General features: G+C 45.5%; 1 protein-coding gene across 4 annotated transcripts in view; it reads right to left on the reverse strand.

Moving 5' to 3' along the window:
- The window catches only part of PIP5K1C (phosphatidylinositol-4-phosphate 5-kinase type 1 gamma), a 368,099-nt gene that overhangs the window by 124,331 nt on the left and 217,685 nt on the right, over nt 1–26,083 (reverse strand). For all 4 annotated transcript variants that reach the window (XM_029614097.1, XM_029614096.1, XM_029614095.1 and 1 more), the window contains 2 exons: nt 22,976–23,275; nt 7,392–7,597 (listed from right to left, as the gene is read on the reverse strand). In XM_029614097.1, coding sequence (XP_029469957.1) covers nt 7,392–7,597; nt 22,976–23,275 — 506 coding nt within the window. The remainder of the gene's footprint in view (nt 1–7,391; nt 7,598–22,975; nt 23,276–26,083) is intronic.

Here is a 26,083-nt window from a genome sequence, read left to right on the forward strand (position 1 = left end):
TCTTTTCCCACGATGTGGGAGGCCGAAATCCCTTGCAGATTTATTTCCGCCCACGCCATGAGGGGGTCTACTTCCAGAGACACCTTCTGGCTCTTGGTTCCTCCCTGGCGGTTGATGTAAGCAACGGTTGTCGCATTGTCCGACATGACTGACAGACTCGCCTCGGAGTCTGTGGCTGAATGGTAAGCAAGCTAGTCTGACCGCTCGAGCTTCCAGGTGGTTTATATTCCATCCCGCCTCTTCCTTGTTCCATTGTCCCTGGGCCGTCAGTTCCTGACATTGGGCTCCCCACCCTCGCAGGCTCGCGTCCTTGATGAGCAAGATCCAGTTCGGTGGGGATAGGTTTACTCCTCTGCTTAGGTGGTCTTCCTGTAGCCACCACTGAAGCTGGTCCCGAACCTCTGTCGGTAGCTGGAGGCAAATTGAGTAGTTCTGGGACACTGGGTTCCATCGTGACAGTAGGGAATGTTGTAGTGGTCGCATATGGGCCCTTGCCCACGGAACAACTTCCAGAGTTGATGTCATGAGGCTGAGGACTTGAAGGTAGTCCCATACCTTGGGGTGAACAGAGGTCAACAGTTTTTGCAAATGACCCATCAGTTGCCTTCTCCTTGGAGGGGGAAGGCAGACCTTGTTCTGTTCAGTATCGAACTGGACTCCCAGGTATTCTAGTGACTGGGAGGGCTGTAGACAGCTCTTGGCTGTGTTCACGACCCACCCGAGTTCCTGTAGTAGATTCTTGACTCTGGTAGTCGCATGGCGACTCTCCTCCGGAGATTTTACCCTGATCGGCCAATCGTCCAAATAAAGATGTACCAGGACTCCTTTCCTCAGTGCTGCTGCCACTACCACCACAATTTTGGTGAAGGTTCTGGGGGCGGTAGCTAGTCCGAAGGGTAGCGCCCGAAATTGGTAAAGATGACCCAGTATCACAAAGTGCAGGAAGCGCTGGTGGTCCTGATGGACCAGGATGTGAAGGTAGGCTTCGGATAGGTTGAGGGAGGTTAAGAATTATCCCGGTTGTACCGCCATTATTACGGAGCGTAGGGTTTCCAGGCGGAAGTGTGGTACCTTCAGGTAATGGTTGACGGCCTTGAGGTCCAGGATGGGCCGGAATGTTCCTTCTTTCTTGCGAACAATAAAATAGATGGTAGAGATGTGAATCGGAACCAGAATCTGATCAGATTTCAGTTCCGATTCACATCTCTAATAGATGGAATAGTGGCCAGTATTTTGTTGAAGCATGGGCACCGGGGCTATTGCCTTCAGGCTGAGTAGTCTTGCTAGTGTGGTTTCCACTGCCAGTCTCAGAGTGGGAGTGGCAAGGTGATCTCAAATTTGTCTAGAGGGATGCTTAGGAATTTCAGAGAGAACCCCTCTCGAATGATAGATAGGACCCACTTGTCAGATGTTATCTCGACCCATCTTTGGTAGAAGAGGGCAAGTCTGCCCCCTATGTCTTCTTCCTGTGGATGGGTCTGCATGCTGCTGTGCCTAGCTAAATGAGGCTGCTCAACCCGATTTTAAACCTCGTTGGGAGGAAGATCGGTACGGCTGTTCGAGCTTTGGAGACCGGAGACTTAAAAGTAAAGGTTTCTACCTTACCTGGTCTCGGTGCTTACTGGTCACGTGCCGGGCGATCTCCAGCTGCCGGGAGGGGAAGAAATACCTTCCTTCACCGCCGCACTCGAATCTGCACCCGCTGCCTTTCAGCCACCCTGGGGGCTAAGTCCATGCTGGGAATCGGCTGCCGGACCAAGGCTCACCTCTGAGGGATATTGAGAATCATCTCAGGAAAGTCTCAACTGTGGGAGGGACCCTTAGGTTTCACCGCAGGAGAAGCGGGGCTCTCTTCTTAAGAGGTAAATTTTCTCTCTTCTTTCTCGTCATAAATGTTACACTATTCTCTTTTAGATAGTGTCCGCATCTGCTATGGAGACACAGAAATACTGAATTGCTAAGCTTGCTGCACGGGTATATGTAGGGTGACATCAGCTTTGAAATCTGACTCCATCTCCCATCTGCTATCAGAAGAGCACAATACCATTGGTCCTGAGTCCATCTGGCTACACACTAGGAAAATAATTTTCCTGATTTGTTTTAAATGTGCTTCTTACTAAGTTCATGGAGCGACTTTAGTTTTTCTATTATTTAAAAGAGTGAATAACCGATTCACATTTACCCATTCTATTCCACTCAATTTTACAGACCTCTATCATATCCCCTTCAGCCGTCTCTTCTCCAAGCTGAACAGCCCTACCTCTTTAGTCTTTCCTCATAGTGAAGTAGTTTCATTGGCCCTTCTATGTACCTTTTCCAGTTCAGCAATATCTTTTTTGAGATGCAGCGACCACAACTGCACAAAATACTCTAGGTGTAGTCTCACCATGGAATGATCCACAGGTATTGCATATGCTCCATCTTATTCTCCATTCCTTTCCTAACAATTCCTAACATTATGATTGCTTTTTGACCGCCGCTGCACACTAAGCCAAGGATTTCAAGTTATTGTCTGCAATGACACCCAGATCCTTTTCCTGGTGGTAACTCCTAATGTGGAGTTACAATGTAACTACAGTGTGGGTTGCTTTTCCCTACATGCACCACTTTGCACTTGACCTCATTAAATTTCATCTGCCATTCTCAATCTCCCAGTCTTGCAAGATCTCCTGCCTCAAGTCCAGCCCTCCTCAACACCAAGCAGACAGACGACCCCCCTGTCGCGCTGGTGACGTCAGCGATACGCGACCGCGCCAAATTTAAAAAGCCGGCTCGACCGCAGGCGCCCTCTTTGCCGCCGACCGCACAACGAAAACAGGTCCCCGGAGCAGATAGGAGCTGGGAGAGAGGCCCGCGCAGCCGGCGCTTGAGCCCATCGGGGTAAGGCCATTAACTCTCGCCCTACCTCCGTGGGCCCCCGCTCCGGCCACGGGGAAGCTCCATACTTACCTCCTCCTGCTTCTGCTTCACATCGCGACGATCAGGATTACTCGCCGCTCGCCGCCCACCGCTGCAGGAAGCCTCAAGTCAGGCCCTCCTCTACCAATCACCCTCAACCAATCACAGAGAAGCACACAGGGATATAAACCCGGTCATCCTAGGCGCCGCGCACCGAGTGTCGCGCGCCAAAGGAGCGCGACACGTCCAACCAACATTGAGAGCTGGTTAAAACCTTCTATTACAACGAGACTCCCGAGCGCCCCAGAATCAAGACCGCTTACACCCACCAGGTCAGCCCTGGGAACGTTCACATTTATACCTTTAAAACACACTCTTCGCACTCAAATCAGGACAACTCATCCGGAGAAAACCAACAGCACATGTGCCTTCATCAAAGTACCGAGTACATCACCCATCAATCGTCAGCAATTCAATCGTATCATATCCCAGCAACCATCCCCACAGTCTACTGCAATGCCTCTTAGAAACTACTCTCTCATCCTGCATCCAACAAAATCCTGCATCCACACATCTATCTTACCATCATCCACTCTTTTACCATCCACACAGCAACCACTCATCTAATTGTCTCCTAACAGCCACCCATCTTTCATCCAACAAGCTACCAGACCTCCGTAATCTCAACCACATCTCCAGATTCCAAGAAAGGATTCAACTCAACACACCAGCACCTCAACATGCACCTTTCACCTATACCCACTATCCAGTACACCCCCAAACTCAAACCCAATAAACCCAGGATTCTAGGCATACGACAACAGAGATTGATTCCAATCATGATCTCCCCCATTTCTCAAACGCTAGGATTAACACTATTCACACTCACACTATTCAACGCACAATCGATCACAAAAAAACTCCACCTCCTCAATGACCACCTGACGGACAACAACCCCGATATATGCGCCATCACTGAAACATGGCTGAAACCCACTGACACAGTACTATTAAACCAGCTACCCAACCATCTTTATGACATTCATTCAATCCCCAGAATCAAAAAAAGGGGTGGAGGGATCCTTCTAGCCACAAAAAAGGGCCTAGGGCTCTCACTCCAATTATCTACCACAATAAACAATACTGAAATCGCCTTCTTCAATTCGGACCATCTACAAATAGTTTTAGTCTACTCACCACCTGGAACTTTAGACACAGACCCATCACCTTTAATTGAATTCACAACAAAACATTGCAAACAGGATAAACCAGCTATTGTGATGGGAGACTTTAACTTACATGTAAACAGCGCACCTCTAACCCATAACTGTGATATCCTTCTCTCAGCACTCAACCACCTAGGCTTCAATCAGATAGTTAAAGATCCCACTCACAAAGCGGGACATACCCTCGACCTGATCTTTCTCAACTATGGCATAACACCAACCAAGAACCCTATGTGCGTCCCAGTCCCATGGTCGGACCATCACGTCATCTCTGCAGAACTTCAAATTAAAGACCAGCCTCGTCCCATATTTCCAGCAACCACTATACGTTACAGGAAACCCTGCCCCATAGACAATCTTAGTAATATTCTTTCCAAAGAACTCGACCGACTGGATCTAACAGACACTTCCACAGCTATCATCTCCTGGCTCAACATTACAAATGAGATCGCAGATCTCACATGTCCTTCTATCACCAAATCCTTAAAACCACCCCAAGCAAAAAGACAACCGTGGTACACTCCAACACTCAAAATCCTCAAACAAGAACTTCGGAAAAAAGAAAACAGTTGGCGCAAGTCTCCTTCTACCACCACAACGCTAAACTATAAATCCCATCTCAACATATACAGATTAGCCATCCTAAAGGCCAAAAAAGACTTCTTTGCAAAAAAAATCCACAACTTTGCACTGGACTCAAAAGCTCTATTCTCATTTGTATCTTCCTTAACAAAACCCACTCCACCTATCATTCCAGATGAACAAGCAGCCAACAAAGCTGAGGAACTAGCAATCTACTTTGATAAAAAGATCACCAACCTCCTTAAGCCAATCTCCAACCAACAAACAACAGTACCAAAGCTGACAAACTCAGCACATTACAAAGAATACAGCTTATCATCGTTCGAAACTCCTTCATCATTGGAAATCGAACTTATTCTCAAGAAGCTCAAACCATCTTCTCATTCTCTGGATACCATACCCTCGAATCTTCTCCTATCGACTCCTAACACCATCTCTAAATCAATAGCAGACATCATCAACTGCTCCTTAACCCAAGGAAAGGTCCCAGATCAACTCAAAATAGCCATTCTAAAACCTTTACTAAAAAAAACCAAACCTTTCAACGGACGACCCTGCAAATTTCCGCCCTATCGCTAACCTTCCCCTGATCTCAAGAGTGATGGAAAGATTCGTCAACAAGCAATTGTCGGAATACCTGGAAGATAACAATATTCTCTCCCCTTTCCAGTTCGGCTTCAGGAAATCACAAAACACTGAAGCACTTCTAACATCGTTATCCGACACCATCCTTCTTAATCTCGAAAAAAAACAACCATACCTCCTTGCTCTTCTTGACCTATCCGCCGCATTTGATACAGTCAACCATTCCATCCTACTCGAACGGCTATCCGACATAGGAATTCAAGGAGAAGCGCATAACTGGTTCCAATCGTTCCTGGAGAACAGATTCTACAAAGTAAAAATCAATAATGAAGAATCGCATCCTATCAAATCAACTCGAGGAGTACCTCAAGGATCATCTCTCTCCCCTACGCTTTTTAATATTTACCTACTTCCACTCTGCCACTTACTCTCTAACCTCAAGCTAAAACATTATATTTTCGCAGATGACATCCAGATCCTCATGCCCATCACAGAATCACTGCAAAAAACTTGGGCACATTGGAACAACTGCCTACAAGCTATCGACACCCTGCTATCCAGCTTGAACCTCATACTCAATCCAAACAAAACAGAAATCCTCATCATCTCACCTGACGAAAACCATACCCTTACCAACTCCCAAAGCGCTACACAATTCTCAAAACTAACTATTAACCACTGCACCTCCGTCAGAGACTTGGGGGTGCATCTCGACAACAAATTCAACCTTAAATCCTTCATTACCAACACAACTAAAGAATGCTATTTCAAACTCCAAGTGCTAAAAAATCTTAAACCCCTTCTTCACTTCAGTGACTTCCGGCTAGTAGTCCAGTCCATAATTCTGTCTAAGCTGGACTACTGCAACTCTCTACTGCTAGGCCTTCCAGCCTTATCCACAAGACCTTTACAGATGGTGCAGAATGCCGCAGCGAGACTACTCACTAACACAAATAAAAGAGCCCACATAACACCTATTCTTCACAGCCTTCATTGGCTTCCTATAAAAGCTAGAATCACCTACAAGACTTTATCAATGATCCACAAGGATATCATGGGCATTGCCCACCTAAATCTAAACTCACGACTCCGCCCTCACACTTCACAAAGACCCATCAGGCACAACTACAAAGGCTCCTTATATGCTCCCCCGATCAAATCCAAACGAACAAAACAAGCACTCTCCACAGCCGGGCCCACCCTCTGGAACTCATTACCCGCCGGATCTTCGCCAAGAGACTTGTCATCCAACTTTTAAGAAAAACCTAAAAACGTGGCTTTTCAGGCAAGCCTACACAGAATCACAAGATCACTCCGACACCGGTCAAAGAGAAAAATAGTCCAACATCAGATCCTCGATCAGCCATACTCCCCTCCAGATCTAACCACGTCAGATCTGAACAACACACCTGTTTTAAGACTCCTTCTCGGATTATCAGTCTCCTTTTACTCATGCACTACTCGGACTCTGCACAGCAACAAGGTCTATGTACCCACATATCACTATTTAGACTACCCCTCTAATTATTCAAGATATATACTCAGGCCTTAAACATCCTTTGTATTTATCCACGTCCTGTTGACGAGTTATTAGTATTATTATAGTCTATGTTATATTTAAAATTTGTATTATTTATTTATATTTTATATGATATGTTATATGTTATATGTTACTCATATGTCAAGAAACGCTGTTTAATGTAACGCCTTTATTGCGACAGTTTTGTTCTATGTAAACCGACCTGATTCGATACTTGTATTGAGAATGCCGGTATATAAAAATCCGAAATAAATAAATAAATAAATTTCTCACAATCTGCTTGTGATTTCACCACTCAGAATAATTCTGTCTTCAAATTTGATCACCTCACTCATTACCTGTTCCAGATCATTTCTAAATATATTAAAAAGCATCTGCCCCAGTACAGATCCCTGAAGTACTCAGTTTATGTTTCTCCACTGAGAAAACGGACCATTTATTCCTACTCTGTTTCCTATCTTTTAACAGTTTGCAATCAACAACAGCCTCCTATCCCACGACTTATTTTTCTCAGGAGTCTCTTATGGGGCACTCTGTCAAAGGTAAATTTTTCCACTTACGTGTCATCAGTGTCTATGGATTCCCCTCGAGCAGCTCCTCCCTGGATAGATTCCATGGCAGTGGAGTAGAGGGCCTTCTGCCCAATAGGTCGCTTCTCATCAGACGTGCTCTGGTTGCCTTCATTCTGTCGCTCCCGTTCCTGCAGGTCCAGGTTATGCACCCCAAGCAGCAGACTGTAGTCCATGATTTTAAAGCTTTCCAACACCTAAAAGGTCACACAGGATGGAAAAACTACTCAGAAATGGAGGTGTGCTGTTGCATTGACAAAGAGATTCCCTGATAGCGAGATGCTAAACTAAGTGTCTGTTTCATATACAAGCTAGGAGAGAAGAAGAAAAAGTTGCTTACCTGTAACAGGTGTTTTCCCAGGACAGTAGGATGTAGTCCTCATATATGGGTGACGTCACTGGACAGAGCCCTACCACAGAAAACTTTTCTGTCAAAGTTTCTAGAAAGCTTTGACTGGCACACTGAGTGCACTGAGCATGCCCAGCATGCCATGATCCCTGTGTCCACAGGGGTCTCCCTTCAGTCTCGTTTGTAGCAAAAAGTGCCAGCGAAAAAATAAAATAATAAACGTTAGCGGACCCAAGTCCACGGGGTGGCGGGTGGTTTTCATGAGGACTACATCCTGCTGTCCTGGGAGAACACAGGTAAGCAACTCTGCTTTCTCCCAGGACAAGCAGGATGGTAATCCTCACATATGGGTGATTAGCAAGCTACAGGCTGACTCGTATTACAACAGGCCAATAGCAGACAACTCGTGCAGAGGCACAATAATTGGGATGCTATTGGCAATAATGAGGCAGCCTGAAATCACAGCAGGTGGTTGTGGAAGGAGTTGGGGATTGTAGTGGAAGAAAGCTTTTCAAGACAGGTTGGCCAAAGGCAGAGTCTTGACAGACTTCCATATCTAAGCAGTAGAGGGCTACGAATGTGTGAAGAGAGCTACATGACGCAGCCTAGGAAATGTCGGCAACTGGTACTGAACGATAGTGTGGTACCGATGTAGTCAGGGCTGTTATAGAATGTGTCTGCACTCACCCCTAGAGAAGAAGGCCTGCTGCCTCATAGCAGAATTCGATACAGTCTGTTAGTCAGTTGGAGAGAGTTTGTTTGCCCACTGGAACTCGCAGCTTGGCTTTGTCAAAGAAGGAAAGAGTTGGGTGTATTTCCTATGGAGTGCAGTGTGGTCTAGATAGAATGCAAGTGCACGCTTACAGTCCAAGGTGTGGAAAACCCTCTCGCCCTGGTGAGAGAGAGGTCTTGGGAAAAAGTGGGCAGAGTATATTCTGAGTAAGGTGAGAGGCTGCGTTTACCTTAAGAAGAATATTAGGGTGAGTACGGAGGACCACTCGGTCACGGAGGAACCTAGGGTCGAGTGAGTATGCAACAAGGGCTTGCAACTCACTGACCCTTTTAGCAGAAATGATGGCTACAAGGGACAGAATTTTCCATGTCAGAATTTTAAAGGAATGCAAAGGCTCTAACGAGGAACTTACGAGTCTTGTAAGCACTACATGTAGGCCTCATTCCGTAACCAGTGATCGTAAAAGAGGCTTAATCTGTAGAGAACCCATGATAAGCCGACTCATAAGGGGTTGAGCCGTTAACCGGGCATCCCCTACTCCCAGGTGGTATGCTGAAATGAAACTGAGGTGAATCCGTGCGGAGGATGTCTGGGGACCAGAATCCAAGGGGTATCCTATATAGCCTAAGAGAGATGGAGTCGTGCAGAAAAAAGGGGCTAATACCTTTTTGTGCCCCCCCCCCCTGTGGTAAAACTTGCCCATTTTGAATGGTAAGATTTACGTGGGAATGGTTGTTATGAAGTTACAAGTACCTGAGCATATCAGTGAGTCTGTGTTATGAGACTGACCTGTGGGCAGGCAAATTGGTTACTGGAGTGATAGGTTGAGAAGTATGGGGAGCATACTTGTCGAGGGCAGGACGTGGTTATGAGAATCATTGGAAACCTGTCCTGCTGTAGCATCACGAGAGTTTTGGGTATGAGCGGTATTGGAAGAGACGCATATAGGAGGCCTTTGTTGCAGGGGCGAGCAAAGGCGACCATGGGAACGCATTTCGATGCATGTGTAGGGAGTAGAATCTGTCCACTCTGTGGTTCGATTCAGACGCAGAGGTCAAAGGTTGGTTGACCTCAGTGCTAGAAGATTTTGCTCGCTACACATGGATTCAGAGACCATTTGTGAGGATGGAGACATCGATTGAGATGGTCTGCTAGTGCGTTTGGTATGCCTATTAGATAAGTGGCCCATAGATGCATAGAGTGTGCAAGGGCCCAGGCCTAGAGCTGCACGGCCTCCTGGCAGAGCAGATAAAAGCCTGTGCGTGTTTGTGTGTTGGAATACCACATTGCCACTATGCTGTCTGTATACACAAAGGTTTGGGTGAGAGGCAGTGTTTTAAGGCATAACGCATGGCTCAAAGCTCCGGAAATGTTGATCTGAGACTTTTCATGGAGCGGAGTAGATGCATTTTGGGTTGGGAGGATGTGGATTCGAGCTCTCCAGCCCTAGTTGAATGCGACCGCGGCCAAGATCATGAGGATTTGATACTGGATCGGTAACATGGATCAGGGATGAAAGCGGTTGAACAGCTTAGAGCCACTGAAATATGAAAATCCATTGAATCTTACTCATGGCTAGTCTAGTCATATGAGTGACGTGGATAGTGAAAACCCTGTGGCCCAGCAATGAAAGAATTGATGGGCTGAGGCTATGTTGCATGCGCGCAGAGATGTGGAGAATTTAAAGGGATGTCTGCGCGGTTGTTGGGCAGGAAATCTGTTGCGACTGTAGAGCCCAGAACTACTCCATATGGGATTTATGGTAGTTGATCAGAAATCCCAGTCAAATTGAGAAGATTTATAATGAATCTTGGAGAATTTAGAGCTCCTTGCTTGGATTGATTCCTATTAGGCAGTCGTCCATGCAAGGAAGGGCATGAATGCTGTTTTTTCTCTGTAGAGAAGCAGCAGTCACTGCTAGGCATTTGGCGAAATACACAAGTTGTCGAAACTAGTGCGAACGGTAGAAATTGGTATTGAAAATGTTGTTGACTCACTATGAAGCACATAGAAAGACCAAACGAGAGAGGCAACCCACTTATTGTAGTAAGGGAAGCATGGTGGCGAGAGACACCATTCTGAACTTTCCCTTCTGAAGAAATTTGTTTCTGAGGTCCAGGATGGGCGGAGATTGCCTGCTTTCTGTTGAAAGAAGGAAATAGCGGGATTAAAATCCCCCGCCTTGTTGTGTCCGGGGAACGGTATTCCGAGCCCTGGTTCTCAGTGGGATGTCCGCTCATGTCTGGCAAGGTTGAAAGTCCAGGAGCCTGCCCGACTAGCAGAGCTGGTGTGATCTGGATATCAGTTGGTCTCACGTGGAAGCGTGAACTGTAGAAGTCCTTCCCACGTCTCTCTCTGCTGTGCAAGAAAATGTAGAGAGCTGTTGCCGGGTCTCGAGGTGGGCTTGCAATTGAGGAACTGTCTGCTGGACCTTGTGCATGGCAGATCAGCTAGTGAATCTGGGACTTCGGGCCATAATCAGGATCCGGAAGCCAGACTATTATCGATTACGGAGTCCTGTTGCTGGCAACGGGAGGACGTCTTGAAGCAATCCCAAGTTGCTGGCAGAGAGGTTTCCCTTGGTGTTGTGTCAAATATAGCTGGTAATAGCAATATATGACACCAATATGGTTCCTGGAAGATGGCACGACCTAGAACCTTCCGAAAACATCTGGTCCATTTTAGTGACCAGATCTCTATGGGATCGGTGCTGAAGCGGGATTAGAGTGCCCATCGCCCTTCGTGGTGGAGGCTCAGAAGGACGAGTCAGCGACGATGACTTAGGCTGTCATTGGTAGGTGTCGCAACGAGGCAGTGCCACAACAGTGCGAATATCGATGGCTCCGGTGTTAGTAGATTTTGGGAGGCATCGAGGACAGCCTGAGGGACGTAAACATCCGGCGCCACCCTGTAAGCTGGTATGGCCAAGCGTTACTGGCGCTTCCACATTATTTTTTGGTGGCTCAGTACCCGGCACCGGTGTCGGTGGGGAACACCTTGGCGCCTCGGGTGCAGAGGAGCACAGGACTAGTGTATCCAGACCTGCTTCGCAATTGGCTCAATGGACATTGATGCCTGTGGTGTATCAGTGCCAGCACTGAATGTGGAACCACGTCTGTGCTGGCTGTTTCCCTCTGAGCTCAGCCCGGTCATTCTCTAGCACAGAGGAACTGCAACCGATGTCCAGAACAGCGTCGGTGGTGGACCGTCACTGTGCTGGTGACTATGATTCCCATGGTGCTCGGCCCGGTCATTCTCCAGCGTAGAGGAAGATGCCCTTGCTGTCTCGGATGGCAATTGGTGACGGACTGTCACCGTGCCTTCAGTGCTCCTGGCACTGTTTATCGCCCAAGGATTACACAGGTCTGTAGTTTAGAACCCGAAGTATGGAGCATTTTGTTTAGTCGAGGGAATTGATTTAAGTGCTTCGGTAGTAGACGATATTGATGGTGGCATCGAAGGCATCGACGGAAGCATCGATGTGGCACCGGAGGTATTGACGGAATCCATGCCATCGGTGGAATCAACGAGGGCACAGACGGAATCGATGGGGTCATCGATTGCATCTAGGGAATCGATGGAATTGATGAGAGCATTGATGGCATCGACGGCAGCCCTGGGAACTGTGGATGTCCCTATCTCTCTAGCCCCGATGAACCCGGTGGAGGATCGCAGCCATCGTGGGGCTGACTGAGGGTGATAGACATAGGGAGAGAGAAGGCCGCAATTCGGTTGGTAACCCGGGGGAACCGTTAGTGAGGTGACAGGAACAGACTGAAAAACAGGGCATAGTACTCACCGAGTGTTGATGAAATGTCCAAGAAGGGAGGCCCGTGTAGGTAAAAATTTGTGAAGTAAAACTTCAAGTGTTTCCGTGAGGAAAAGTTGTGAGAAAAATCTCAGAGCTCCTAAACACGAGGCAAACTGCATCGCGGAAAAAAAAGAGACTGAAGATCCCTGTGGACACAGGGATCATGGCATGCTGGGCATGCTCAGTGCACTCAGTGTTCCAGTCAAAGCTTTCTAGAAACTTTGACAGAAAAGTTTTCCGTGGTAGGGCTCAGTCCAGTGACGTCACCCATATGTGAGGACAACCATCCTGCTTGGCTGGGAGAAATTATATTCACTTTAAAAGAAAATCTGGTGGTTATGAATATTTGTTTCACAGAGTGGAATATGGACTTTTGTTACTTTAGAAATGCATTAAGGCAATTCTTATGAACCTCAGGAACACTCCAGGATTCAAACTTTATATCTATTGGTTTTCCATTACGTATAACATCATGTGGGATAATCTTGCTGGTAATGGATAGACTGGATTGCGAGGTTCACTACTCTGCATTACTGCAGCTCTCCCCAGGAACTAGGCATTTTGGAATGTGAACTTGAAACACTCGTTTAAAAAACAAAACCAAAAAGAAAACTCAAAGATATGATAAAGGAGAAACTCCCCTACTTGGGTACTAGTAAGAAATCCCTGTTATGTGGAGGACCCAAGATGGCAACTGGGTAAAGACGCTGTGAAAACCTCTCGCGGCAATTTTTCCTTATATTGGATTTCTACGATTCTTAAGATGCCGCACACAAAACAGAAGGCGAAATTAAGAGTTGTAACGACAAGCTCACCCCTCAAGAGACTACCTTCAGCCATGCATCAAGGGTTATTTCACAGGCGACACGACACATACGCCGGGAGGCACGGTCACTGAAGGGAGAGCAGAGGAGCGAAACCTTTCCCCTCTGACCCTTGATACAACTTTATGCTCCAGCGCACCGAACAGACCCGTTCCCCCAGGACAGATAATGCAGCGGCTCGCGGAGTCGGCAGCATCTTCTCCTGTAATTATACAGGGAAATTTGGAGGCGTTGCAGTATCGGGAGACCCCTGGAGAGATAATGGGGCACCGAAATTCTGACGACATGAGAATTGGAAAAGGAAGAGAAAGAGCAAAGCCCCTATGAAGAGAGGGCGACAGCTACCCCCAGAACATCAGAACAAGATAGGGGAACGGGCACAAGTGTGAGCTGGGGAAAAGAGAATCCAAAAGTTCTTGAATCAGAGAGTATAAGATCTAATTCGTCATGTACTACTATGGAAGACATATGTGGAGCATTAAAATCTATTGAGTCTTCCCTGGCCTCTTTGTCACAAATAATAATGGACACAAAAAATCAAGTTTTGGTAAATACTAGTTTGATACCAACATATAATCAAAAAATAGAAGATATGGCTAAAATAATTATTGCAACAGAAAAGATCTCTAAGAATTTGGTAAAATCAGAAATGACGGTTAATAGAAGATTAGAAAGTCTGGAGAATGCTTTAAGAGTTCATAATTTAAGGGTGCTAAACAATCCATTGATAAATATGATATCTCCAATGGAATTCTTTAAAACATACATGCAAAAGATATTAAAAATTCCTGAATCAGTATTACCGGTAATTACAAAGATTTACCATCTTCCACAAGCTGCTGCTACAGATCAAGAAGAGAAATCAATCTGCGCCGTTGGATATTTCTGAAATTCTTGAACTTTCGAGTGAGACAGAAGTTACCCAGAGGAGACCAATTAGAACTTTTTTGGAAGCTCAAACCCAGAAATAACACACTAGTGGTTTGCAAATAGAGATAACGTCATGTTTAAACTCTGCGATCCTGCTAATATGATTGTGGGGTTTTTTTCCTTTGATTGATTCGCTCAGATTTTCTAGTCCTCTCCAATATTTCCTCTATTTATTTAACACATTTCTATACCGACCTTCATAGTAATAACCATATCGGATCGGTTTACATCGAACAAGGGTAAAAACTGGAGCGACAACTAAAGTTCTTTCGCCAGCAGACCTCGGGGGACCTGGTGGATCGGGCCTGCGCGGTCGGCGCTGCAAGCCCGTCGGGGTAAGGCCTCTCGATCGCACCCTTCCCCCCAACGGGCTCCAGGCCGACCACGAGGCTTCTCCCTCCGGCCCTCCGCTCCGCTGGCCACACTTACCTTCACCTCCCTGCAGCCCATGACAACATACGGTGCAGCGGTGACGTCATCGGGCGTCGCCGAGAGGATTTAAAATCCTCTCTCCTCCCGGCAGCTCTCTCTTTCGCCGGCAGACCTCGGGGGACCTGGTGGATCGGGCCTGCGCGGTCAGCGCTGCAAGCCCGTCGGGGTAAGGCCTCTCGATCGCACCCTTCCCCCCAACGGGCTCCAGGCCGACCACAAGGCTTCTCCCTCTGGCCCTCCGCTCCGCTGGCCACACTTACCTTCGCCTCCCTGCAGCCCACGACAACATACGGCGCAGCGGTGACGTCATCGGGCGTCGCCGAGAGGATTTAAAACCATCTCTCCTTCCGGCGTCGCGCGCCGAAGGAGCACAACAAAGGGGCCCGCCCCTTTGTGCGCCCCTTCGTGCAGCCCCTGAAGCCCGAAGCCAGGCCATATTCCTTTTAACCTTCCACTATTCTTACGTGGTCACTATTTTCCCTGCACCGCGAACCTGCGCTCCACCCTCGGCTAGGGTCGGCCCTCCCAGCGCGGTCGGCGTCGGCCCTTCAGGGCCAGGGGAGGCGGACACCTAACTAGACTCTCGCGAGGACGGTGGACGGAAACAAAGGAGAAAAGAAAATAACTGACTGGAAGGAAACTGGTAAACCCGCCCCGGAAACCCCGACGTCCCCCTCGGCTCCCCCAGAGCCCTTTAAAACGGCAGAGACGGCCTTAGGCGTCGCGCAACTCCAAACAAAGCACCCACTTGTTTTTTCATCCGGCAGCTCAGTCCTACCTCCAGACGTAGCCACCCACCTACCCACCATCATTCATTCAACCACTCCACTTGCATTCTGCATCGCTCCTTTCTCCTAACTGAGCTACATCTAGCAGAATCTTTCAACGGACTCACCCCACAGCCAGCACTCATCGGACTCAACGGACTCACAGACCAGCACTCAACGGACTCACTCAGCTAGGACACCACCCAACGGACACCATTCAGCTAGGACTTTCCTAACTGAGCTACATCTAGCAGAATCTTTCAACGGACTCACCCCACAGACAGCACTCATCGGACTCAACTGACTCACAGACCAGCACTCAACTGACTCACAGACCAGCACTCAACTGACTCACACAACAGCACCATTCGGACTCACAGACCAGCACTCAACGGACTCACAGACCAGCACCATTCGGACTCACAGACCAGCACCATTCGGACTCACAGACCAGCACCATTCGGACTCACAGACCAGCACTCAACGGACTCACAGACCAGCACTCAACGGACTCACAGACCAGCACTCAATGGACACACAGACAGACCAGCACCCTTCGGACTCACAGACCAGCACTCAACGGACCTCCAACTCTAACCACACTCAATCACATCAGACAGACAAACAAACGAACTTTCATCAACTACCCCTAATAACCCTTATACATTTAAAAAAAAAAAATAAAAATAAAAAATTTTCTAGCTCGCTCATCCAAGCACCAACAACCTTAGCTAAGAACATCACAATACAGGAGTACCAAAAACCAATATCTTCAACTCCCCCTCACAATTACCTCATTTCCTACTTCACCTGCGGAGCCAATATGCTAACCTACCCCATCCCCGTCATTCATCATCACTACTCTCACAACTTGAGACTACTACAACGTCCCTTAAGCCACACTAAGAGATCACTCATCCCCATCATGATTTCACCTCTCACCCAGCTATTAGGACTCACTTTATTTTCTCTGACACTCTTTAACGCCCAATCCCTCACTAAGAAAACCCACATCCTCAATGACTACCTACTAGATTCCAAACCAGACATCTGTGCCATCACAGAAACCTGGTTAAAAAGCTCTGACACTCCCCTGATAAACCAACTACCGATACACCTCTACGACTTCTTCTCAATCCCAAGACTCAAAAAAAAAGGAGGAGGGCTTCTACTAGCCGCCAAGAAAGAATTCTATCTTACACAGCAACCAGTCAAGACCCCCACAAAAAAAACTGGAATTAGGTCTGTTCAAGTCAAAACATATCCAAATTCTTTTGGTTTACGCTCCACCAGGTATACTCGACACCGAAGCCTCCCTTCTCATAGAAACTATCGCCAAATACATCAACACAGACTCTCCGGCTATGATATTGGGGGATTTCAATCTTCATGTTGATGCCTCACCTCTCTCTCCTAATGTTGAATCCTTACTCTCAACTCTCAGAGCCATGGGTTTTGAACAAATCATCAATAAACCAACCCACAAAGCAGGACACACGCTTGATCTCATATTCATTAATTCTAACCTGTCTTACTATAATTCTCCAGACTGCACCCCTGTACCCTGGTCAGACCACTCCCTGATATCAACTACTCTTTCCACCAAAGTAAATCCTATTGAATCTCAACCTCAATCTACCATCCACTTCCGGAAAGTATGTCCCTCCGACACTCTTAGCGAACATCTAACTAAAGATCTTCCTAATATGGATATCTCCAACCCCAATGCGGCCCTTCTCTCTTGGAGCAACATCACGGAATCAATAGCCAACAAACTCTGTCCTAAAATGACGAAAACCATCAATTGGTCACAAAAAAAGAAACAACCTTGGTTCTCTCCGGAACTTAAACTGATGAAGCTTGACCTCAGACATAAAGAAGGCTTATGGCGTAACAACCCCAACTCCACAACTCTGAGTACAAACGTACCCTTCATTTCTACAAGATCTCTATTCTACAGACAAAAAAAAAATTCTATGCAAGCAGAATCCACGATATACAATACGATGCCAGGGCCCTGTTTTCCTTCGTATCCCAACTCACAAAACCTTCTGCCCCTACTATCCCAGATGAACAGGCTCAATCAAAAGCCAATGAACTAGCACGCTTCTTCCAAGATAAAATCACAAACACACTGGCACTTCTTCTCACGAACCCAATGACCCCATCTCTAGACTCCAATCCAACCCATCATCCCAGAGCCACCTTCGACTCCTTCGAACCTACAACCACCTTGGAGATAGAATCAACCCTTAAAAAAATGAAACCATCCAGCCATCCGACGGACCATATCCCTACTAAACTTCTGCTCCTCATCCCCAGCACCATCTCTAGAGCACTGACTAACTTCATAAACTGTTCCCTAACTCAAGGAAACTACCCAGATGAACTAAAATCTGCATCTCTCAAACCCCTCTTGAAGAAACACAACCTGGATACAAAAGAACTCTCCAATTACAGACCTTTATCCAACCTTCCGTTTCTAGCAAAGCTCACAGAGAAAATTGTGAACACACAACTCTCTGACTACCTCGAGGAACATAAAATACTATACCCCTCACAGTACGGTTTCCGGAAATCCTCCAGCACAGAAACCCTCCTCATCTCCCTATCAGACCACATCCTTCTGGGTCTTGACAAAGGGCTTTCATACCTACTGGTCCTCCTAGATATCTCAGCAGCCTTCGATACGGTAAACCATGCCATTCTTCTAAACCGTTTATCTGACATTGGAATTGCTGGACTCGCCCTCAGATGGTTCAACTCTTTCCTCAAAAATAGAAGCTACAAGGTTAGAGTCAACAACAGAGAATCACCAACTTATAAAGCAACGCTAGGCGTCCCACAAGGCTCTTCTCTATCCCCGACCCTCTTCAATATCTACTTACTGCCCCTCTGCCATCTGCTCACAAACCTAAAACTAACACATTACCTCTATGCAGATGATGTGCAGATATTGATCCCCATAAAAGATTCTCTGCCAAAAACGCTTGACTACTGGGAAAATTGCCTGAAGTCCATAAAAAGCCTCCTCTCTAGCCTGAACCTGGTTCTAAACGCATCCAAGACGGAAATCCTTCTTATCTCCCCTGAACACTCGACCAACACCGACAGTACAGCTCTGGACCCACAGATCTCTCAAACTAGAGATTTAGGAATTATACTAGACAATCATCTGAATCTAAAGAAATCAATTAATAATATCACCAAGGACTGTTTCTATAAGCTTCAAGTTTTAAAAAGAATCAAACCCCTTTTCCACTTTCAGGACTTTAGAACCATCCTTCAATCTACATTATTTTCGAAAACAGACTACTGCAATGCATTACTCCTGGGGCTCCCCATTTCACAGCCACAAAAACCTATACAAATGCTCCAGAACGCAGCAGCCAGAATCCTAACCAATACCAACCGCCGTGCTCACATTACCCCCATCCTTCGAAACCTACATTGGCTGCCAATAAAATATAGAATTCTATATAAAGCTCTCACTATAATCCACAAATCTATCCACCAACAGCTCACACTAGACCTTCAGAACCCTCTCAAACACCACTCGTCCGAAAGACCCATCAGAGAAGCTTATAAAGGAACCCTTCAAGTCCCACCTTCAAAATACTCCCGTCTAAAAACCACCAAAGAACGTTCCTTCTCCACAGCAGGCCCGGTCCTCTGGAACAGACTTCCGACTGACCTAAGGCTGGAACCTTGCCTTCACACCTTTCGAAGACAACTGAAGACTTGGCTTTTCCTCCAAGCCTTCCCCTAGTCAAAATGACAATTCGGACTCAGCCTAAGAAATGAGATAATTACTAATCTCATAACCCGTTGTATATTATTTATTTGTTGCTAATTTCGCTCTACCTTTCTTCCTGGCTACTTTAGCCCCCAAGTTCAATGCCCTTGTTTTATGTAACTTTGCTTCTTCAGCCTTCTTGTTTGGTTACACTTGTTTATCCCGTAAGTTCCATGTAAACCGGCCTGATGTGAATTCTATTCGTGAAGTCCGGTATAGAAATATTAAATAAATAAATAAATAAAAATAAATAAAGTAAATAAACAAATGAAGTGGAAGAGGCAAAGTTACATTCAACAAGGAGTAAGAACTTGGAAGCTTAATCAGCTGGAAAGAGAGGTTAAAGCAGGCAGTAATTATAAATATAATACAATAGAGAAGACAGGTTAAAGCATAATGTGCTTAGAAGTACCAGAGTCCATCGTTCAGGCAGAGAATAAGACCATCATTTAGGTACAGAATAAGGGCAAACTAGTGTGTATCTGGGGGGTCAGAGAAGGCTTGGCGGAAGAGCCACGTCTTGAGTTTTTTTCTAAATGTTAAGAGGCAGGGTTCCAATCTGAGGTCTGAGGGGATGTCATTCCAGATAGATGGGCCTGCTATCGAGAACGCTCGGTCTTTGGTCGAGGTGAGGCATGTGGCATTAGTTGGGGGAAATTGCAGGGTTCCTTTGTGAATTTCTCTAGTTGGTCTGTTGGAGGAATGTAGTTTGAAGGGGATTTCGAGGTCGAGTTGAAGTTGATTGTGGATGGATTTGTGTATTAGGGTGATTGATTTGTGCAGGATTCTGAAATTCACTGGTAACCAATGTAGGTTTCTGAGGATGGGTGAGATGTGTTCTCCACGGTTAGTGTTGGTCAGCAATCTCGCTGCTGCGTTCTGTATCATCTGCAGTGGCTTGGTGGTAGATTTGGGGAGGCCTAGGAGGAGGGCGCTGCAGTAGTCAATTTTGGCAAACAGCAAAGCTTGAAGAACTGTCCTGAAGTCATAGAAAAATAGGAGTGGTTTGAGTCGTTTTAGAACCTGGAGTCTGTAGAAGCAGTCTTTGGTTGTGGTGTTGACCATTTTCTTTAGGTTTAGGCGATTGTCAAGAATTACCCCGAGGTCTCTTACATGCTTTATGGGTGATATGGGTGTTGTGGGGGGACGGTGGAAGGATGTTATCTTGGTTTGAAGAGATGAGGAGGAGCTCTGTCTTCGAGGCATTGAGGACCAAGTTTAAGCTGTTGAGAAGGCTGGTGATAGATAGAAGGCAGTTATTCCAGTGGGTGAGAGCTTTTGAGATAGATTCTGTGATAGGGATCAGAATCTGCACGTCGTCTGCGTACAGGTAGTGAATTAGATTAAGATCGGTTAGCAATTGGCAGAGGGGGAGGAGGTAGATGTTAAAAAGGGTGGGAGATAAGGAGGATCCTTGTGGTACACCAAGTGGGGACTTTGTCAAGGGTGATTCTTTATTATTGATTTTTATTTTGAAGGTTCTATTGCAGAGGAAGGACTTGAACCAACTGTGGGCTGATCCGGAGATACCAATATCTGTTAGGCGATCCAGGAGGATGGAATGGTTGACGGTGTCAAATGCCGCCAAGATGTCTAGCAGGACTAGTATAAAGGAGTGGCCTTTGTCTAATCCCATAATAATATGGTCTGTAAGTGAAATGAGGGTTTCTGTGTTGCGTGATTTGCGGAAACCATATTGTGAAGGGTATAAGATATTGTGATCTTCTAGATACTCTGAAAGCTGGGTGTTTACCAATTTCTCCGTTAGTTTGGCTAAGAAGGGGAGATTAGAGATGGGTCGGAAATTGGCTAATTCGTTGGGGTCTAAATTGTGTTTCTTAAGGAGGGGTTTGAGGGAAGCGGTTTTTAGTCTGTCTGGGTAAATCCCTTGAGTTAGAAGGCAGTTTATGATACTTGTCAGAGGTCCAGAAATCGTGTTTGGGATAAGAAGCAAGAGTTTCGACGGGATATTATCTGGGTGGCTAGATGGTTTCTGTCTTTTTAGGAGGGATTCAATCTCCCTGGTGGAGATTGATTCGAAGTTGTCAAGCTTGGCTCTCGTGAGGGAGTGAGGATTCTCGCCTGAAGTGAGAGATGTAGTAATAGAAGGGAGGAGGGCGAGCGTATTCGAGATCTTCTGTTGAAAAAATGATGCGAGCTCATTAGCCTTGGATAGTGCTTGTTCGTCTGGTATAGACCGGGGGGGGGGGGGGGGGGGCTGATTTAGTGATTTGTGCTACATAAGAGAAAAGAGCCTGGGCATCATACTGGAGATGGTGTATTTTGTTGGCATAGAATAGAGGTCCTGTAAAGATCCTTTGTATGCTGAAAGGGTAGATGAGTTGGGGGTTTTGCACCATCTATTTTCCTTGTGACGTAGGTCTTGTTTCATCCGTTTTAGTTCAGAGGTGAACCAGGGTTGATTTCCTTTTTTTGTTGGATTAATTGTTTTGGAGACTACTGGGCACAATTTGTTTGCAACTGCTTCTGTAATCTTATGCCAAGAGGATAGGGCTGAGTCAGGATTGGATAGATCTAGGTTTGTGAGTTCCTTGGAAAGCTGATCACTAAGTATATCGGATAGGCATGATTTCCTGAATTGAATGGTAGAAAGGTGATGTGAGGTGTGTGTCTGTTTATTTGTGGAGAAGGAGGATTTTATCAGGAAGTGGTCTGACCAGGGGATTGGGGTACATGAGGGTTCCATTGTGCAGGAGAAGTTAGAGTTGATGAAGATTAGATCCAGAGTGTGTCCAGCTTTGTGTGTAGGATTGTTGATGATCTGAGTGAATCCCATTGCACTGAGGGCAGTGAGGAGGGCTTCACAATTAGAGGAGCGAGGTAAGGCGTCGATATGGAGGTTAAAGTCACCCATGATCATGGTTGGGAGGTCTGAGTTGATATGTTTCACAATGGATTCTATGAGGGGCGAGGAGTCGGTTTCTAGTACTCCAGGAGGAGCGTAAACTAGTAGTAGTTGCAGTTGTTTTGATTTGACTAAACCCAGTTCCAATTTGGACTCAGTCCTGATTGTATGTGCAGTAAGTCTGAGTTCTTTCTTGGTGGCTAGAAGAAGGCCGCCTCCTCGTTTTTTGTGTCTGTGGAGGGTGACGATGTCATATATGTGTGTAGGTAGTTGGTTGATTAAAGCAATGTTGATTAAAGCAATTTAGGTACAAGGATTGAATAAGTGAATTGTATTTCCTATGCATTGCTTAAGATTGTACTGTATTACCCTAACAAGATATATGCTTGTTATAATATGTTAAAATTTTGAAAATTAAAAAAAAAATAATAAAATAAAAAATCCCTGTTTTTTTTTTTAATCTGATTGCTCATGATACTCCCCTTAGTATAGATCTGCTACAGTGGATGCAACATACCTATTTCTTGCTAACACTGACAGAGGTAGCATTGGACTTTGCCGGGAGCGAGTAAGTTCAGACCTCACTCCAGGTAGGGCTTTTACAGATTTGGGGGGATGGGAGAGGGTCTGGGGGAGGGGGTGCAGCAGCCAGTTTGTCAAGATAGTGGGGGTGGGAGAGCCTGGCGGAATCCTTGCAAATTGGGGGGGGGGGGGGGGGGGGGAGGTCTGCAGCAGGAAAGGTTAATTTGATAAATATAGGTGGTAATTGAAGGCCGCTATGGCCTCTGTTATTTGATGATTGGGAGAGGGAGGAAATCGGACCAGGTCTAACGTTATCCAGCTAATATAGCCAGATATATGTGATATTCAACTACATTAGGCAGATTACTCCTCCCCAGAATGCCCCTGAAAATCCCTCTTTTCATCAGGCTATAATTTAGCAAATAAGTTGCTGAATATACCACATTTGCCATTTAGATGGATAACTTGTGAGGTATCTGTCTAAATGGCTTTTGAATACTGACCTCAGAAACCATCACTTTTGATTTTCCCAGCTTCCAACTCACCAGACAGTCTCTCTGCAGCGTTTTCACCAGGGCACTGAAGGTGTCTGCATCCAGCATTAAACCCTCTGGTGTCTCCTGTATGAAATCCAAGTCTTTGAATGTGGGGCTAGACTTCTCTCGCTCCTTCTTGGATGCCCGTCGTTTGTAGGTTGAACCTTTCATGTCATACTTAAGGTGCATTTTTACCACCCTGGGTAAAATGTTGTTCATCACTACTACCCGGATATTTTTACCACCTGACTGCACACAGTATAGGCCGTAAAACTTGGGTAACAAGGTCCGTGGGTTCTGGTTCAGGTTCTGTGGAGCAAGAAGATTTAAAAAAAAAAATATATATATATGTTTTATGCACAGAAATCCCCTACCCTAAAAACAGACAGCGGTTATGCTATATCTAAGACAGTAACAGTCTGCAGCAGCAAGGGATGAGTCACAAAGCAAGACATCCAGACGCCTTGATACAAGTTTGGTTCTCATATCCCTGCATATGTTCAGCACTGAAAGGAAAGAGTAATATAGTACCAGTCTGGGGGGAACCTGAACTTTATGCCTTTCTTTTTGGATATACTCTGGACAACAGAGGATTGAGATGCAGGTTTAGACTTGTTAATGGTGTAATGTGATGCAGCACGTAACACAATGCAGAAACCAAAAGGGGATGAGCTCAAGCAACAGTAAGAATTTCCAATTCCAAAGTCAACCTATTTGAAGCCAGTTAGATCAAATTTCCTTTACAGTCTTAGATTTAGTACCAAAACACTTCATGCAAAAGAATGACACCAATCATTCCCAATTAGGAACAGACAGCAAAACAAAGTAAAGTCATTTGGGGTTGTTAAAGAAGATTTTAACTGGAATATTGGTGCAGCTCGATGTATCAGCTGCCTTTGATACAATTTAACATGATATCCTTATTTCCCGACTTCAATATATTGGAGTTACAGGGATTGTGTTAAATTGGTAGATCATTTTTACATGGCAGAGGACAGTGCATCCAGAATTGTGCACAATTTTCTTCCTGGTGGGATTTGACTGTGGGAGGTCCTTAAGATTCCATGCTGCCCTCTGCACTGTTTAACTTGTATTTGGCTCAATACTTCAGATACCAGGTGTGTCATATTTTATATATACAAATGACATTCAGAATACATACCTAGTGATGAGCCGGGACTGTTACCTGCAAAGCTCTTTTGTGATTATTTGACACAAATTAAGATTTGATTAACTGGAAATGGGTAATCCCTGAATGTGAGAAAACTAAGGTACTCTGGATGGGAAGGGATCCTTTAACAGGAAGAGGACACTACAATACCTATTTTTTCAGAGGTACACAGCCTAGGAGTTATTTTGAACTCCCCTCTGACATTGAAACCATATACCTGGTATTTGGCAAAGGGCACATTTTTATAAATTAAAAATGTTAAAAACACTGTGACCATTGTTGCCAGTTGTTTAGAACAGTGATGAAATCACTAGTTCTAGAGCACCTTGATTACTGTGGTACATTATATGTGGGCTTCCCTGAGAAATTAATATGGGTTTTGCAGCTAGTTCAACATGCTGCTGCCAGACTTCTGTTTGGGTGTATCGACAAGATCAATAACTCCTGCCCTCCAGCAATTACATTGGTTTCCAGTCAAATGAAGGTCAAAATTTAGACTTTTGGTAATAACACATAAGTTATTAAATTTGTAAGATCCTTTTTCAGTTAGGAGTAAAACTAATTGGTACGTACCTTCTAGGTCATTTTGATCAGCGGGAACAAGGCTCTTGCACGAGCCTACAAGTATGAACAGACACGAACAACAGCATTTTCAATAGTAGCCCCAACACTGTAAAACTCATTGCCAGTACATCTAGATTAAGACCTTATTTTTTAAAGAGGCATTTGGGTAAAGGATGATTTATTTTATTGTGTCGATATTTCCATATCATTGTCTTGTAGTTTTAAACTGGTTTTTATGGTTGTTTAATTGTAATCTGTACTGGATGGAGTTTTCTTGGAACTTGTAGAAGAGCAGGTTTGCTTACCATAAATGGTATTTTCCATAGATAGCAGATGAATTAGCCATTCTGTCTGGGGTACATCCTCCATGCCACTAGGTGGCAGAGCTCACTATGATCATCCAAAGTCTTTTAGTGAGGTGATCCTTCTTGTATCTTCATGCGTTTCCCTGAAACTCCTCAGTTCGTGACAAAGCAAGACGATATGCAATGCCGGAACTGTCCGGGGAGGTGGGCGGGTCAGAATGACTAATTCATCTATCTACGGAAAACACCGTTTATGGTAAGCAAACCTGCTCTTTTCCCATAGATAAGCAGCATGAATTAGCCATGCTGTCTGGGAGTCCTCAGCTGAAGTATTGAATGCATTGCTTAAAATGTGACTATGATGTAGTGAGGTAAGCGCGCAATACGATAGAATAGAAGCGGGCAGTTCTTATGAGCCTGCTTGATGTGCTGTAGAGGTGCTCTTTTCAAGAATGATCCGCCCCATGTTTATGTCATCCACAGTTTGTGTATCTAAACAGCAGTGGGAATTGAACGTGTGCAGTGCTGACCGTGTGGCTGCCTTACAAATGTCAAGGAGAGGCACATCGTGGAGGTGAGCAATTAAAGCAGCCACACATACTTGATGTGCCTTGGGTGTGGAGGATAGGGTCTCTGAACGCTTTTGGTAGCAGAACAGTCTGCAGTTTGAGATCCAGAACGATAAGAACATAAGAAAATGCCATACTGGGTCAGACCATGGGTCCATCAAGCCCAGCATCCTGTTTCCAACAGTGGCCAATCCAGGCCATAAGAACCTGGCAAGTACCCAAAAACTAAGTCTATTCCATGTTACCATTGCTAATGGCAGTGGCTATTCTCTAAGTGAACTTAATAGCAGGTAATGGACTTCTCCTCCAAGAACTTATCCAATCCTTTTTTAAACACAGCTATACTAACTGCATTAACCACATCCTCTGGCAACAAATTCCAGAGTTTAATTGTGCGTTGAGTAAAAAAGAACTTTCTCCGATTAGTTTTAAATGTGCCCATGCTAACTTCATGGAGTGCTCCCTAGTCTTTCTATTATCCGAAAGAGTAAATAACCGATTCACATCT

The sequence above is a fragment of the Rhinatrema bivittatum genome, chromosome 8 (genome assembly GCF_901001135.1).
Source record: "Rhinatrema bivittatum chromosome 8, aRhiBiv1.1, whole genome shotgun sequence".
In the NCBI taxonomy this organism is placed as follows: Eukaryota; Metazoa; Chordata; class Amphibia; order Gymnophiona; family Rhinatrematidae; genus Rhinatrema; species Rhinatrema bivittatum.